The following is a 16,070-nucleotide window of genomic DNA, read 5'->3' on the forward strand; positions in this document are numbered from 1 at the left end:
GCCACCCACCTGGGACTGCAGCTGCACCATGGCGGCCTCCATCTCAGAGTTGGACTCATTCAGGTCGCGAATCTCCTGGTTCAGCTGCTTGATCTCCTCATCATTCTCCAATACTGCTCCAGAGAAAAACCTCGGTTGTGGCTCTTGGCTTTACGCCCAGGCCAGCATGTGGGGCTGCAGTAGAGGCCTATTTTCTAGGTGGAACAAAGGACCCTTTCCAAACAGAGGTAACCGGCCTGGCATGCTAGGCAGCTCATATCCCACATGTCATGCTGGAAAAGTCGGGCTTGGAGACTAGTAGCCATATGCCTACATCTGCCTCCTGACCCTGGGTGATGGGTAGGAGGATATAAATCTCTCTGTCAGGTATTAATCGCTAAGATAAAGATGGAAGTTTTCCAGGTGGTGCTGAATTTCCTCAGCTTCCCTCTTCCTTGAAACTGAATTCATAACTCCACAAACCCCGAGAACATGGCTTCTGATGCTGCCTGCAGGGTTCTCTGATGCCAACACTTACCAATACCCAAGTTAGAGCAAGCATGGCCACTTGAGGGCCAGGAGCCCAGACTCCAGGCAACCAGGGGTTCAGAGCTGAGGCTGGGAGACCTGTCGGCTCAGGTCAGGGGTCTGTCTCCACCATGACTCACTCCAGGAGGGACTCTGGCTCCCTAACCCCTTCCACCAGCACTGCTCACTCACCCAGGTTACAGAGATCACTTGGAGGAACTACAGGAACCTTACCATCACTCGTCTTGAACTTCGTGCTGAGAACCTCATCCCCTGAGACTTTTCCCTTCTTTCCAGCAAAGGTTGCTCTGGGACAGCCGGATAAGCTGGAAGCAAAGGTCACACACCAAAAACCAGTCCAAAGTCACACACCAAGGGCCAGGCCAAGATGACACATCATAATGAAACCAAGTCCTCACTGGCTGGCAGCCTGGTAGGATCCTGGCTTGGAACTTTCTCATTTATCTCCTTTTGCTCCCTGTTCCCTGGCTCCAGCCCCCAGGCCTTTCCCAGCTCTGGCCACTGCCTTAAAGGTTCGTCCCCAGATGGTGTGGGGCCAGCGCCTTACCCCTTTCTCAGAGAGGCCTCCCTAACTCCTCCCTGCCACTATTCTCCCCACAGCATCTACCCCTTTGGCCATCCTAGGTACCTCACTCATTTGTTTGCTTATAGTCAGTGCCCCACCCGCCTGACTCAGATCAACTCTTGTTCTCTGCTCTGTCTCGGGGCCTGGTATGTGGTGGACGCTCAGTAAAGGCTTGTGGAATGAATGAGCTAATTAATCTTGTAGGTGGAGAGACAAGGGCAGAACAAAAGAAAGACAAAGAAGGTTTCTGAAGGACTGTGTGGTAACCCCCTGCACCTCGGCCAACACCTCAGCTGCCTGACACACAGAGGAAGAGAATGGGGGATCCAAGGCCCCCCAGCCCTAGAGCAGGTACTGGGGGGCAAGCGAGAGCCCAGGCAGGGAGGGCTCTCGCCATCATGTCCCTTCCACAAAAGGCAGAGGCCTAGACCCAAAAGTCAAAGAAGAGGCCCCAGCGGGAGGGGCAGGGCATGAGGTATGACAAAGCCTTTCGTGAGAAGCTGGCAGCCTGTTTCCAGAATGCACACACCAGACTCAGGGCTCTGCTCACTCTTGCTGGAGGGACTCTACTGGGTTGTAGAAGGGGGCTCATGACAGTAGCCACATGGGGTGACACGTGTCACAAACACCATGATCTCATCCCAACAGATTGTCTATGGCTTCCCCCAGTCGGCTACCATTCTGGGCCTTGCTTTTCCCTAGAGAAACTATAGGCCACGACTGAGCCCTAGTCTGGCCCTTCCTGAAGAGCCTTGCTCACATGCCCAAGGCTGGGGTCCCGATGAAACGCAGGGTGTGCAGGGCAGTTACCTCCTGTGGGTGAGGAAGCTACCGTTGGCGTGGCCAGAGCCATCGCAGCCTGGAGTGGGGCAGGTAGGCCCCTCGTTCTTCAGAGATTTCCAGGAAAAGGGTGAGCCATTAAGGGAACCCTCTTTCTGCCTCCGTGCGGCCAGTGGGCAGCCAGATGCACTTCTGTGGGAGGCGTATTTGCCGCTGATGTGACCAAGCCCCACACAGCCTGGAACAGGGCACCTGGCACAAAGAGGTCAGAGGTGAGCACAGGGAACTGGAGGAGGGAGGAGAAGCCCAGAGACTCTCCCAAGCCAGACACTGAGACTGCTGGGGGCTCCTGGATAAACTCCCACTGTCCGAGTGATTCCTGAAGCATTCCCAACCAGACACGAAGGCAGCAGAGATCATGTTCCCTCTCCAGCCGCAGCCTCACGCCCCCCGCATCCCTGGAAGGTCAGCAGCTACCCTCTCTCTCCACCCCTCAGGAGCCATGATGCCCCTGGGCCCTGGGCTAGCTCTCTGGAGCCTCTGGGTCTACACCTAGACCTTGCTGCCACATCACGTCTACATCACCCCAGGAATGTGGAGGCCACACCCTGTGGATTGCACCAAGCAAAGTGCCGGGGGCCCTGGGGGTCACAGAAGGTCACAAGTGCACATGTAGCCATGCAGTGTGGGGACAGCAGAGGCCCCATCACCCCACAGCATCCCAAAATGAGACTGTCAAGGCATGATATCCATAGATGTCCCAGCTTCGCCACATCTGAAATGTGTGTTCTGGAAGGAAGAACCCAGGCCACAGGGCTCATGCAAGAAAGACTCGGTTCAGACATTCCATTGTGCCTCCTGCCCGAGGCTGGCTTGGAATGGTATTTTCCTTTGTTCATGTTGTTCCAGGACAAGGAGAGAATCACTTGAAGAAATAACACAAGCCCCAGGAACAGGTGAGGTAACTGGAGAAAGGTTCAGAGTGAATCCCCCTCATGCTGCCATTGGAATCCGTGCACCACAGAAAACCAGCTGATGCAGAGGGCTCTGGCCATCCACCTTCATGGCCTTCAGGACAGACCTGGACCAGGAACTCCCTGAGATACCTTCTGAGCACCAACATTTCAGGATCATGGGATCTGAGCTCAGGACCACCTAGGAACCAACAACTGACCAAGGATGAGATCCTGCACCTGCAAGTTCTCAGTTTTCTCCCTCCAGCAAAAGAGACTCATATAATTTGCCATTTGTTTTTACCCACTTTTTAGGGGCCGCAGACCTGCCAAACACACAGGACCTTGAAAAGGGACATGTTGCCCCAGTTTAGAGAGAGGTCTCTGGGGTGGGGAAGTCAGAGGCAGGAAGTCTTTTGGAGGGCAAGGGCCGCCTGGGGGCTCCTGCCGCAGCAGGTGAGGGGACGGGGCCTTGCTGCCCGGAAGTTGCCCCCACACTATGGCCTTGCCCCCAAGGTGGCCACTGCAGACATTTTCCTAGCCTCCTTGGCCTGGATCCGTCCTCATTTGTCTCCTCTCTTGGTGCCCATCCCTCTCTCTTCTTTGTCCCACACACATGGGCCTCAGACATGCAGGATGGCCCTGAGCCGGTCCAAGGTCATCTCGGCAAGCAGTCCAGAGTGAAGATACTGCCACGGGCCCTGCAAGGAGCTTGGGGAGGATCCACTCTATGTCTGCCCCTCACACCTGGATACCGCCCAGCTGTGGGGTCCCAGCGGACACTGAAGCACGTCTGAGCACCCAACAGAACAAGATCAAAAGACTAAATGAGAGGCAGCTCTTCACGGTTACAACACAGAGTTGAATCTGAATTCCTTTTACTCACATTCTTTGCAAAACCCTAACCCTCCTCATCAGGAATGATTCCCTGGAATTTATTCATAGTGGGTATTTCAGACATGTGGACAGCAACACTGCTTTTCTTCCCCTCCACATCCAGTATCCAAATCTTCAGAGCTATCAGGTGACCTCACACTAAGATGTGTGTGGGGTGCCAAGTCAGTCAGCTTCTGTGCCTCCCAGGTGAGCCAGTGGTGGGGCCGCCAGGACTCCAAGGTCAGAGGCGCATCTCTTTTGTCAGATGTCGGTGTGGCTGGGGACAGTGGTGGGGGTGGGGGGCTCTCCACAGGCGATGGGCGTTGAGCTCCTAACCCGCACACTGGAACAACCACAAACTTTTATGGACAGTTATTTCGTTTTGGCCAAAGGCATTTACCACGATCTACTGACATGACTTAATCTCAAATGGTGCAGACACAAGATGTCATAAAAGGGAACTCTTCCTCCACCAGCCTTCCACAATCACAGCGAGCAAGCACATGCTCACAAAATCCCGTCACTCGACAGGACCTGACGCACCGATTAAAGTTTCTGCTGTGGTCTGCACTTGTTGTTATAAATACAGTTGAAGTTTATGGCTGGGGAGGAGGCCCTATAAAATGGAGGTGCTGAATGGGCACCCCCCCCCCCCCCCTGCCCTGGGGGCCATTAGGAACTTCATCCATCCTGTAAATGCTGACCTGTTTCTAAGTCATATTCTCCACTTGGCTGCAAAAATCTTGTTTTTTAAAAAGCAAAGTTGACAGCACATTAGGAGGAGGAAAACCATTTTTCCCAGTTAACTTGAAAAATGCTGATCTTGATTTTAATCATTTGCAAATGCAGCACAATTCACTTATCATAACCCTACAGCAGGATCCTTTCTAATCCATAGCAGCTTGTGTTTATATGGCTTCTCAGAAGGATAAATGTTCTTCCTCCATCCTAGCATTTAGTGGGCTGCATTCATGACACCAACATCCACATACTTTGCATTTTTGAGTTAGCATTCATTATAGTTTTATTGTAAAAACTAAATTAAATAAACAAGCCACAGCCTTTTTACACCAAACAGCTGGTGGGGCCAGCCCCTTGGAAGGATGTGATGCTGGTCAATCAGGTCTCTCCTCTGTAGCCAAGCAGATGTTTAGGTGCAGCTGGGGTGAGCTCCAAGGAGGAGCTACTGATTCTTGGTCCAGGTTGCTCCCCTCAGCAGGGGTGAGCATCCAGCTACTCTTGGCCCAAAGGCAACGCAATCAGGGCAGCTGGGCTTTCTGTGCACCTGCCTGGCTATGCCCTGACCAAGCCAGCCCCAAGGCCTGCGCCACGACGCAGCCAGAACCCTTCCCTTCCACTCCTCAGCTGGCAAGGGGACCCAGTGCTCTGTTCACTGTCAGCTCTGAAAGTCCTGGGAAAATTGAATGGTGGATCACTCTGTTTGCCCCTGTGGCCCAGCCTTGCCCCTACCGGCAAGGGGGGGTTCAGGGGGCAAGTTCCCTTCTGGAAGCATAAACTTGCAGTGATGCAACCCCTACCAAGTGGGGCACTCACAGGGTCAGAGTTCACACACAATCCCCCTGATGACACGTTAGGCACCCCCATGAGACGGTCAGTGGTGGGTATCAAGGACTTCGATCATGTAAGGCCCAGGATGTCCTTGCTCCTCCCCACAGCAGGGTCGAGGTCCCAGTTCAGGGTGACCCTCCTGGGCTCCCCCCTTCCATACCAGCCCCCTGCAAAGGTATGTGAGTGTGCAGACACACACAATTCAAAAACTGATCATCTTTCTAACCATCCTCTCCTCCTTGCCTCCTGCACCTGTCCTTTCCCATCAGACCACAGCTGTGCAGGTTTCAATACCCATGAGCACCCTGGGGGGCTGCTCCATGCCCTGAGCCCTCACCCAGGTGACCCCCCAGGTGCATGGGCAGCAGGGCCCTTTGCCTCTCCTGGCCCCATCAAATACCCCCAGATCTGAGGAGCCCAGACGGAAGCCAGCGCCTCTGTGTGCTCTGGATACGACACACACAGCTCACAGCTTCACAGGGGTCCACATGCACAGTAGGAGAACTTCAGTAAAAATGGGCATTGTCATTGACCAGCTGTGCTGATGAAAAAGGAGTCTAGAAGGAGCTTTTTAAAATTATAACATACAGGAACATCCCAATTCTGCAAAACAACCATAGGAGTCAGCAAGACCCCCACTTACTTCATCAGCTCGGGGTCTTCCTTGTCGTCCTTGGTGGGTGTCACCCTGGCTCCACTTTTCTTGGCACGAGGGCAGCCTGACAAGCTAGTTTTGAAAAAGGAAAAAAAAGCCACTGTGGTCCCAGAACAGCAACTTCTCACACCCATCTGCTCCACCCATCCCTTCCAGCTCTGTGGCCAGCCACCCCCAGGGGATCCCAAGGGAACTTCTGTCCTGGAGCACTCTCAAGGGCAGGAGGCCGATGGCAGGAGGTGTCACCACGAGCCCTTTAGGTCTGGTGGCAGAGGGCGACCTGACCGGGCTTCAGGAACATCAATTCAGATGACAGAGATGAACCAGGCTCCAGTTGCCAGCAACATTATTGTCTTATTTGGAGCACTGCAACTTTGTCTGAGGAAGAGACCCGTCCCGCTCCATCTGGCCTGGCACCCGGGGCATGGCAGGCTCACCTTCGGTGTGAGGCGTAGTTCCCAGTTATGTGGCCAGAGCCGTCACAGCCGGGCGTGGGGCACCTGTGGAGGACAGCGGAGCTGGAACCGGAGCCAGGGAAGACACTGGACCAGAAGGGCCCCCCTCTGTGCCCAGCCCCCAAGGGGGCCCACCCGCCTCCTCAGCACTGGTCTCAGAAATGGCGTGCATGTCCTGGCCAGCCTACCGCCATGACGCCTGGCCTTCAGAACGTTGCCACCCGGTCTCCCCAAGGGGTCCAAGAAGGCCAAGACAAGAGTATATCTCCACTGCAGGAATCATGGGCTCCCATTTCAGCCTTCAATGGGGTTCTAGGCTGGACTAGAAGGTTCCAGAACACATATGGGCCTTTAAACAGCATTCAGAAAGGCAACCCTAACAGTTAAGATGGGCTCATCTTCCTTGACATGACTAGGAGGAAGAGGGGTTGTTTTCATGGAGGATTGCCACCATCTGAGCGAATGAACTGATGTCTACTGAGCACGCATGACACACCATCCACAGCGCCGTCACCTAGAGGTGGATTTCTCAGTGAGTGCAGAAGTCCCACAGCCAGAGGCTGTTCAGCGGTGGCAGGCACCAGCCAAGGGTGAGGAGGGGGACACAAAACACAGAAGCCCAACTTGATGCGTCCAAAATGTTTGACAAACATATCCCATAGAAAGTGAAAATTACACTTTAATACACAAGTATGGGTTTTCTTAAATTATTCTTCCCTGTATGTCCATGGCGGAAGAGTGAGTGAGTTCCTGCTGGTACCAGAATGGGGAGGTGTGCCTGATTCTGCAGGTGGATCCACCAGAAATCTCCAGAGCAGGTCTGCCACTTTGTACCTTGTTGCATGGAAGGGCGCAGCTCCAACCCTGTGGGACCTAGCAGGACCTTGGTGTTTGCACCTGGGATCTCACAGAACACTCATCTGCGGGTTCTGGTCTCATCCTCACACAGAGAAGAAACCGTGGGAGCCGAGGCCCAAGAGGGTTATGGGGACTCACATCAGCTGAAACAGGACACGGGTCTCTGCCTCTCAATCAATAGAGTTCTCTAAGGCACTTAGGCCCCTGTGCTGTGCCCACAGCCCTTCCTCAGCAACCTCTTCCACCGGCCAATGCAGCATCTGGCATTTGGAGCCGGAAGCCGGCACAGCCGAAGGACCCCCCACAGCTCTTCGGCTGCCTCCTAGAACTCAGCAGGCCAGACCTGCCTCTTCCCATCAGAGGAAGCGCAAAGCTGGTGTGGCAACATGGGAGGGGTCAGTGCCCATCCCACCAGCTTCTTCTCCAATCCCACTGTCTTTCTCAAGGCATCCCCTTCATCCCTGTCCTGCGGGCCACACGTGGGAAGCCTCCTTGGGCTGACAGCAGGCCCACCAGTCCAATCGCCCTCCTGTCGGATTTAGGGATAACTCAAACCCTATGAGATTATGATGGCTCCTACTCTGGTCATGTGTGGTCACATTTCAACCCACACACGTCTAGGGCAAGAAGGTTTTTGCATTTTAATAGAAACCACACACCACCTCCATCTATGTGAGCTTCACTCCTTTCACAAAAGCCCCCAACCCGTACAAAGGTCCTGCTGGGACACTCTGTGCCTCTGCATCATCCGAGGTCCCAGGGTGCGAGCTGCAGTGGTTGGCCCCTTGCTGTGGGCACCAAGTCCTTCAGGCATGTCAGGGTATGCCCTCACGCTACTCTCCGCTGAGGCCAAGGCCCCGTTGATGCCTCCCTGCACCCTCCTCAGCTCAGAGTGCCCTGCCAAGCGTTCTCATGGCCCGCGCTAGCAGGAGCCCTGTCCTGCTCTCTGGAAGGCTAAGTGCAGAGACTGAGGAGGGTGCTTCTCCTTCCTGGGTTTGCAGGTGCTCGGGTGGCCGCCTGGGGCTCCACTCTTTCTCGGCTTCGGGAAAACATGGCAGAACTCAAGCTCAGTGCTGCAGGTGGTGAGCAGGGCATCAGCAGCCCCAGGCCTCGATGCCAGTAAGTGCAGGTCTGGTCTCTGGTGCAGCCCTCGTGGCACCTGTGAGTAAGGCTGGCAGGAGAGAGCATGCACATGGGGATGGTCCCTGCCAGGTCCCAGCACAAGGGGGCCCACTGAGGCACACCTTCTCCAGACCGGGGGCGGGGGGGCTGGCACATGCACTCCTTGCTGAGGCCCAGTTCAATGGCTTTTCGCAAAAGGCGTGGCCAGTAGAAGATGATGTTCATGTGGCTAGAGAAGCAGGTATCCATGCTGGGCGCTGGCTGTGTCAGCCACTCTCGTGCCCCTGAGGACCCACAGGATCAGTTGCAGGAACCCCACCATCTGCTTCTGAGTGCATTGTCTGGGCAAGAGGAAGAATCCTGTGTCTAAAGGACACACTATAGCTTGATGGCGCACACCAGGTCTCGTCTCAGAGCCCCATCCCTGTCCCATGGTGAGGAGGCCACCCCCACCTGTCAGAGCCCCCATCACACCGCTTGCAGGGTACGCACCCTGCACCTCAACTCCCCACACACAGACTGGGCTGAGTGGCCCAAGGCAGCTGTGTCCCCAGCCCCTGACCACACTGGGCACTTGGTAGGGAAGAGCAAATGCCCTTGGGATTCGATTAAAGCACAGAAAACACATGATCTGAGGCTGTCACTGCACCCAGTTGTTGATAGGGAGGCCACCGAAGGAGCCCCATTTGCAAGGCAGTGATGTAGGTGTCTTTTCCTCTCTGGGGACAGGTCATCTTCCCCCATCACCGCCACAAGGCTGGTCAGGAGCAGCCTCTACAAGATGCCCACTGGACAGGAAGAGGGAGGAAGAAGAGGGAAGCACCAGCACACCAGGACCATCTTGGAGGCCTGCCTGCATCCACCCCGAGCCCTCGCTGTGGCCCGAGAGCCCGCATCCACCCCGAGCCCTTGCTGTGGCCTGAGAGGACAGAGTTGACTCCCACAGAAAGAACTCTGGGGCCACGGGCACCTGGGTGGCTCAGTCGGTTAAGCGACTGCCTTCGGCTCAGGTCATGATCCTGGAGTCCCTGGATCGAGTCCCACATCGGGCTCCCTGCTCGGCAGGGAGTCTGCTTCTCCCTCTGACCCTCCCCCCTCTCATGTGCTCTCTCTCATTCTCTCTCTCTCAAATAAATAAATAAAATCTTTAAAAAAAAATAAAAAAAAAATAAAAAAATAAAAAAAAAAAAAAGAACTCTGGGGCCAGAGAAGAGCTTGGGGGGAGTCGGGGCACCTTCCCAGACCTTGCCAAAGCTGATGAGTGACTTGTTTCCACACAAGACCTTCTGTTGCTATTTCTAAACAAGTTTGGGTTAAGGTTCCTCACAGGCTCTTAGTCGTAGACGAGCACTAACCTTCCCAGCTGGCCATGTTTCCAGACCCAGACCAGGCCCTGAGCACCTGCTCTGCAGGAAGAAAGGTCTGAGAGCTCTAAAATCATTCTGGCCCTCAAACTGGAAAACCATGAAAACTAATTACAGTTAAAATGCAAGTTGAATTGGGAAAGGAAATAGGAAAAAAGCACATGGGAAAGACGTTAGGAGAAGAGAGGAAGGAAAGGGAGGGGAGGTGGACGAAGAGGGTCCTGAGCCTGCAGGACGGATGGTTTCAACTGGATGTCTGGGGCTGGACACGGGAGTGGATGAGTGAGCATGTGAATCTGCCATGATGAGCTGAGCCTCAGAAAATGTTCACGTTAAAGCTGTTGGCTCTTAGAAGGACGATTCTGGTAGTGGACCTTGCCCAGAACAGAGGGCCCCATTGGTAACAAGGGGCAATGACATGCTTCTGGCTGCTGGGACCAGAGCAGCCTCCCCAGAGTGACAAAGAGGAGGCTGGCAGGATGGGGGCACTCTAGAGATCTAGAGCTTTCTGCCCTGTTTCTAAATCAGCTCAGGCCCCTTGGAAGCCTTTGGCAGCAACAGCTCCTCATCTTAGAGGCCCTAGGGCTCCGGCTCCTATCTGGTCCCAGACAGAATGAGCCTAGATTCAGTGGCACCCAATATGGAGGCTCAAGGGAGGGACGAACACCCCTGGAGAGGGAGTGAGCTGAGAGGACAAGAGTAGGACCTCCTTCCTGAGCCTCTGCTCAGCCTGGGAGCCCAGGATCAGCACTGCATGGCTCAGGGTCACAGTGGCTCAACTGAATGCATAAAAACCAAAGGCAATGACAGTCCCCAACTCCAGCCCCAAGAGGACACTGATAACCTGGGAAACCTCTGGGTGCTTCCATCACATTTAAGCAGGGCAGTCAAGCAGGCTAGTTGGTGCCCACAAGGCCTGGCCTGCCTGTGTGTTAGGGACAGGGAGGAAAAGCAGAAAGAGGGGATGCTCAGCAAGGAGAAGGGGATGAGCATGGAGAGGCATATCTGGGAGGATCACCAGGGGCCAAGACAGAAGCAGCTGCAGGGGTCGTAGGAGAAGGGCAGGGCAAAGAGTTTTCTCTTGCATCATCAGCACCCAGATCCCTTAGCGAGAGCCGCGCAGCCTGAAGCCCGCTGAGCCACAGCAAGACTTAGAAGCCAAGGCCAGCTCTGGGCTTCTCCCACACCGCAAGGGCAGTGACAGAAGCAGGCCCAGACAACCCCATACTGGGTCCTCGGGAGAGGGAGGGTGGGCTGGGCCATCAGGAGCTGGAGGCGGGTCCTCCGGCCCTCTGTCCTCAGAGCAGTCGGCAGGGCCGAGGGCAGCACAGGGGCCTGCAGCAAGGGACAGGCAGACAGCAACACTCAGAGCAGAGACACACAGGCGGCAGCAGCAGGAGCCCCCGGCAAGCAGGTCGGCCCCTCCATGGCCTGTCTCTCTGCCCCATCCTGCTGGGAGGGGCTCCCCTGGGGCTGGAGCCCTGGAGAAGGCCGACTTTGGCTGGGGCCTCATGGAAGGAGAGAACAGAGCAAGGGAGCCACCCAAGAGACGGGAGGCCAGGAGGGCAGACATACTTGAGGTCAGCAGAATGGGCAGCCATGAGGTTTCTGAGGCTCTTGTCAGCAAGAGGGCAACCAGAGAGGCTGAAAGAGAAGAGATGGGACACTGGGGTGAGCCAGAGGGGGAGCAGAGGAGGGGAGGGGAAGACCCACCACACAGCACCCAGGCCAGGCTGGACCCGAGCAGGGACGAACCTGCGGTGAGAGGCATAGTTCCCGGTGATGTGGCCGCTGCCATCACAGCCAGGGGTGGGGCAGCTGGACAAAGGAAAAAGAGTGTCAGAACAGAGAGCAAGGCACACCTGCCAGGCCTGCCCCCCGGGCGGAGCCCACTCGGGGAGAGTGGCCGACACTTGTTCTTCACTCACCCACGAGCCAAGGGGCGACTCCTCCCCCCTCGGTCCTCGGACTGCAAGCTTCTCCCACACAACTTAACTCAAGGAGGAAAAAGGAACCGAATTCAAGCTCAGCTTGAAGCTAGGATGCCTCTGCATGCACACGTGTGTGCACCCATGAACGTGTAGGCAGGCGGTTCTTTCCTAAAGCGCATGACCCTCCCTGAGGACAAGGTCCCAGACCAGAGCCCAGGAAGAGTCAGCTACAGGTTTGGTTCACAGCAAGGAGAAGAGGAACCCCAGGGACAAACTGAGCACAGGGGAAGGCTGGGTCCCCGGCGGTGCAGGCGCCAGCTCCCACAGTCCTGTAGAAGACGGGCTTCTCCAAGGGGGGTTGACTCGCCCTGTCAGTTCCCAAGAGCCTCCGCTGCTCTGGGCTCTGCACTTTGGATCCCCAGAAATCCCGTAAGGGGCTGCTATTATTTCAAGCTTGAAAGTGTCAAGAACCGACAGGGCAAGGCTGTGGGGTGGCATCCAACCATAGGGTGACTCCTATCTACCAGCAGCTTCCCCAGTCTGCAATGGCATCTGCTTGGACCCCATGAAGACCAGCTCAAAGGGGCTAGCTGGGCTGCCAGAACCGAGGGCACTGAGTCCTAAAGCAGAGCGCACGTCAGGCCTGGGCTCTGTAAGCCAGGGCAGATGGCTGTGGCTCGGGAGAGGGTCAGCTTCCCTCGGCCCTCGTCTTGCTCTTTGGGCCCGAACAGCAGCTCTTCCTTGCTCTTACACTTTAGAAGTTTGTGTTAGATCCAAGTGCAGCGCAGAGATGACGGAAAACCTGTCACCCATTGCCAGGCTCAAGAGGGTCGTCGTGCAGGACGCCCAACCTCTCCGGCCAAGAGGATGGTCGGAGCTAAGCTGGGGCAGGGACAAGGCCTGGGGCTGAGCAGATCCAGTCATTAGGGACTCAGACCAGGGCACGCTTTCTTCCAGACAATGAAGGTTCTCGGGGACTCCTCTTGGCCCAGGTGGGGACTTACGTGAGCAGCTCCTTCTTTATGTCCTTGGAGAGAAACTTCATCTTAAAGTTGGTCAGGGTAACTTCCCCAGGATACTTCCGCTCCTCAAAACTCTCTTCCGACACTTCCTGGTCATCTGCTTCAGAAGAAGCAAAAGAATGGGCTGCTGGCTCTGACTGCAAAAAACCAGCAGGGAGACGTTTTAACCAGCTGGCGGGGGGCCGGGCGCCCGACCCGGGGGCTGAGGGAGAGGGACCCTTCAGAACAGTGTTCACAGAGACATTTTCTGGAGTCTCCTGCCTTCTGGATGAGGGAGGAAGCCTTACCCCCCCGAAAAAAGAAAGCACAGAAGACAGCACCCCTGAGGGGCTAGAGCGCTCCCCCACCTCGGCCAGAGCTGCTCAGCTGCCCCAGGGATGAGGAGGCCTGGATGCTGCCCAGTGCGGCCGGCTGCGCCACCCTCCCACGGCCTCGGGCGTGTGGGTCACCGCCACCTAAGCGCCGCTGGGCCACCTTCTAGACACAAGAACCTACACAGAGTGCAGCTCCTTGGGGCTCAACAGACAGTAACACCAAACAAGTGTTTGTTGAGATGCTATGACGATGAGAACACAAGGCGAGCAATAACATACAAAATGTGACTTTGTGACCCCCTGTACCTTCCCAGCCAGCGCCAGGCCCCGACCACAGCAGGCCCTTCATAAGCTCAAGTTCTAGGTCTGGAGGGGCTCGGTAACCAGCAGAGGGCAGGATACTATGGACACAGGGTTGAATAAGGACAAAAGTAGAGAAGGTCAACACACCCTGCAAGTGGGTCTGTGCTCGTTCCTGGTCCAAATCCCAGTGCTGGCATGTGTGTGTGTCTCAGGCAAGGTGTTCAACCTCTCCGGGCCCAGATGGTACACTTTCAAACCTGAGATAATAGCAGCCCTTTACGGGATTTCTGGGGGTCCAAAGTGCAGAGCCCAGAGCAGCGGAGGCTCTTGGGACCTGACCGTGAATCTCGTCAGTGTCGGGGGGCTGCAATTCCTGGCACTGATACACTGATACGATCACTACACGAGGAACGGGGAAGCGGGTCCTTCCCCTGAGCAAGTTGGCCTTAGCTGGGTCCTCAGGGTAGATGGCAGCTTCCCAGAAACACAGGGAGGAGGCTGTTCCAGTGCAGGGAGAGCAACTCAGAGGCCCATGGACACTGCCCTGACTGCTGCCAGAGGCTGGGATGGGAGGTGAGGCTAAGGGTGAGGGCGCAGCCTTACACAGGATGGATCAAGGAGCCTCAGGCGGAGCTAGAGAGTCTAAGTCAGGGGTCCAGGGCCACGGTAGAGGGGCCAGGAATGCCTGGATGAGGGAGGCATTTCTGGGGGTGACCCACCTGTGCCCAGAAGGGGGCTGGAGGAGAGGAAGGGACTGGGAGTGAGCTGAGGCTCTAGGGTGGAGAATGACGGTGGGGAGGAGTATGGGGGCAGGCTTCTGTGGGCAAGGACCTCAGGACTTCTGAGACTGATGACATGAGTCTTGGGGTGCTCAGAGGGTGTGTGAAAGGAGAAGGGGAGGGGCAAAGCAGCCACGGATGTCAGCCTGAGCTGGGGGTCATGGAAAGGGGCAGGGAGGGGCCAAGCGAGGGGCTGCAGTCACCAGGAAGGGGGCTTAAACCTGGGGGCAGGTACAAGCAGACGGTGCTGGTGGCTCCCTCATAAGAGGGCCCCCCTGGCCTCAGACTGGGCTCCCAGTGACCAGGGAGAAAACCACCCACACAGTCCCAGGAGACCATGTCCCAGGCCAGCCCCTTCCACTCAGGGCTCAGTCTGAGAGGTGTCCCCCTTCTGGGCCTAACCCTAAGTTATAGCCACACCACTGCACCAAGTGACCTCAGCCCGGGGCCCAGTCTGCTCCTTTATAACGTGGAGATGCATGTGAGGTATGTGGAGGGAGCTGGGGGAGGGAGGGTTGAACTGCAGATGGTAGTTTCCCAGAGTGAGATCTTCCACAGGGACCGTCCCCCCTGCCCTTCTGGGGTTGGCGGGTGAGGTGCTGGCAGGGATGGGGAGGGAGAAGGGGGGGACCTGCAGGCCTGCCCACACTGTGTGGAGGCTCCCCAGAGTCTGTGCCATCTCACAACTGGGCTCTGCTACTCGGGACGCACACCTCTGTGGGGAAGAGCCTTCAACCAGTCCCACTCTCAGGAGGGTAGAGTGGTTAGAAAGGGATGTCCCCCTGTCCCCAAGCTGCGGCTCCGACAAAGACACCTGGCTTGTTGCTCTTTACCAGGTGGTGCTGGTCTTGGGACTCAGGCCACTGCCCACCACAGGGGGTCCTCTGTCCAAGGAGCCAGCTGGCTGGGTTGTCCCTGTGGATGGTGAGCGGGGACTGCTGCCAGAACTCAGGATGTCCCTATCTGGACAGCAGGTTGCAGGGAGGCCACAAAACCCAGGAATTTGGAGCCATTCCCAAATATTTCCCATGGGATGTGAAAGAAGCCCTCCTTCTCCCCATGCTTTCCAAGGGCCCACAATGGTGATGATCACCGAATCCGTGGAAGTGAGAAGACAACTCCTCTCTTAGATGGGACAAGACCACAGCATAGCCCAAGGGTGAAAAACCCCCCAGGAGGGCAGGCCGATCCCTAGCTTCCTAGAGGTAGCAAGGCCCCATGCGGGCAGGGACAGGACCCTGGAAGCTCTTCCTGGAGAAGCAAGCACTTTTTACACCAGCCCTCTGGCCCCACACCCACCTCCTCAGGCTCCTCCTCTCGTTGGCGGCTGGGCTTGGTGTAGTCCAGAGGTCGATCCCACTCGTCCTGGCGGGAAGCCTGGCTGGACTGGGGCGAGGTCATGGAGCTGCTCGGGGCGCTGGTACCGCTCTGGCGCTGGGAGGCTTCGGGAGACTTCACCCCAGGGCTGCTGCTGCTGGGGAAAGCGCTTTCTCGCTTGCGGTGTTTGTGCATGCTCAAGTCCAGGGTTCCATTCTCATCCACCTCAATGTCCGCAGCCTGCAATTGTGGAGGCAAAAATCCATGCTAGCGATTTTACCCTTTCCCAGGTGTGCCTTCTGGTACATTAAATCAGCATTACAGAAAGCCCAGAACAGTGTTTCCCTTGGAAGGAAGCAGAGCCAAACAAGAATAGAAGAACCTCTGAGAAGCAAGATTCTTGACTTGCCACTTCCTGAAATTCACGTGGAGGGCCTCCACTCTCTCTCAGGTCTTGCGAACATCACAAAACCTTGAGACGTGCTGACCATGATCACACAAGGACATGTGCTCAACCCTCAGATTCAGGGGAAGATGAGGTCACACGTGTGTGCAATGACCCTCAGACTCAGGGGAACACATGGGAACGTGTGTGTGCATGACCCTCAGACTCAGGGGAACACATGGGAACATGTGTGTGCATGACCCTCAGACTCAGGGGAACACATGGGAACGTGTG

General features: G+C 56.1%; 1 protein-coding gene across 2 annotated transcripts in view; it reads right to left on the reverse strand.

Moving 5' to 3' along the window:
• MYT1 (myelin transcription factor 1) overlaps positions 1–16,070 on the reverse strand; it is a 67,607-nt gene that overhangs the window by 5,142 nt on the left and 46,395 nt on the right. For both annotated transcript variants that reach the window (XM_032387590.1, XM_032387592.1), the window contains exons 13-21: positions 15,374–15,631; positions 12,661–12,815; positions 11,481–11,543; positions 11,301–11,369; positions 6,364–6,426; positions 5,915–5,998; positions 1,904–2,125; positions 742–833; positions 10–113 (exon numbers count right to left, since the gene is read on the reverse strand). In XM_032387590.1, coding sequence (XP_032243481.1) covers positions 10–113; positions 742–833; positions 1,904–2,125; positions 5,915–5,998; positions 6,364–6,426; positions 11,301–11,369; positions 11,481–11,543; positions 12,661–12,815; positions 15,374–15,631 — 1,110 coding nt within the window. The remainder of the gene's footprint in view (positions 1–9; positions 114–741; positions 834–1,903; positions 2,126–5,914; positions 5,999–6,363; positions 6,427–11,300; positions 11,370–11,480; positions 11,544–12,660; positions 12,816–15,373; positions 15,632–16,070) is intronic.

The sequence above is a fragment of the Phoca vitulina genome, unplaced genomic scaffold (genome assembly GCF_004348235.1).
Source record: "Phoca vitulina isolate PV1807 unplaced genomic scaffold, GSC_HSeal_1.0 scaffold50, whole genome shotgun sequence".
Classification (NCBI taxonomy): Eukaryota; Metazoa; Chordata; class Mammalia; order Carnivora; family Phocidae; genus Phoca; species Phoca vitulina.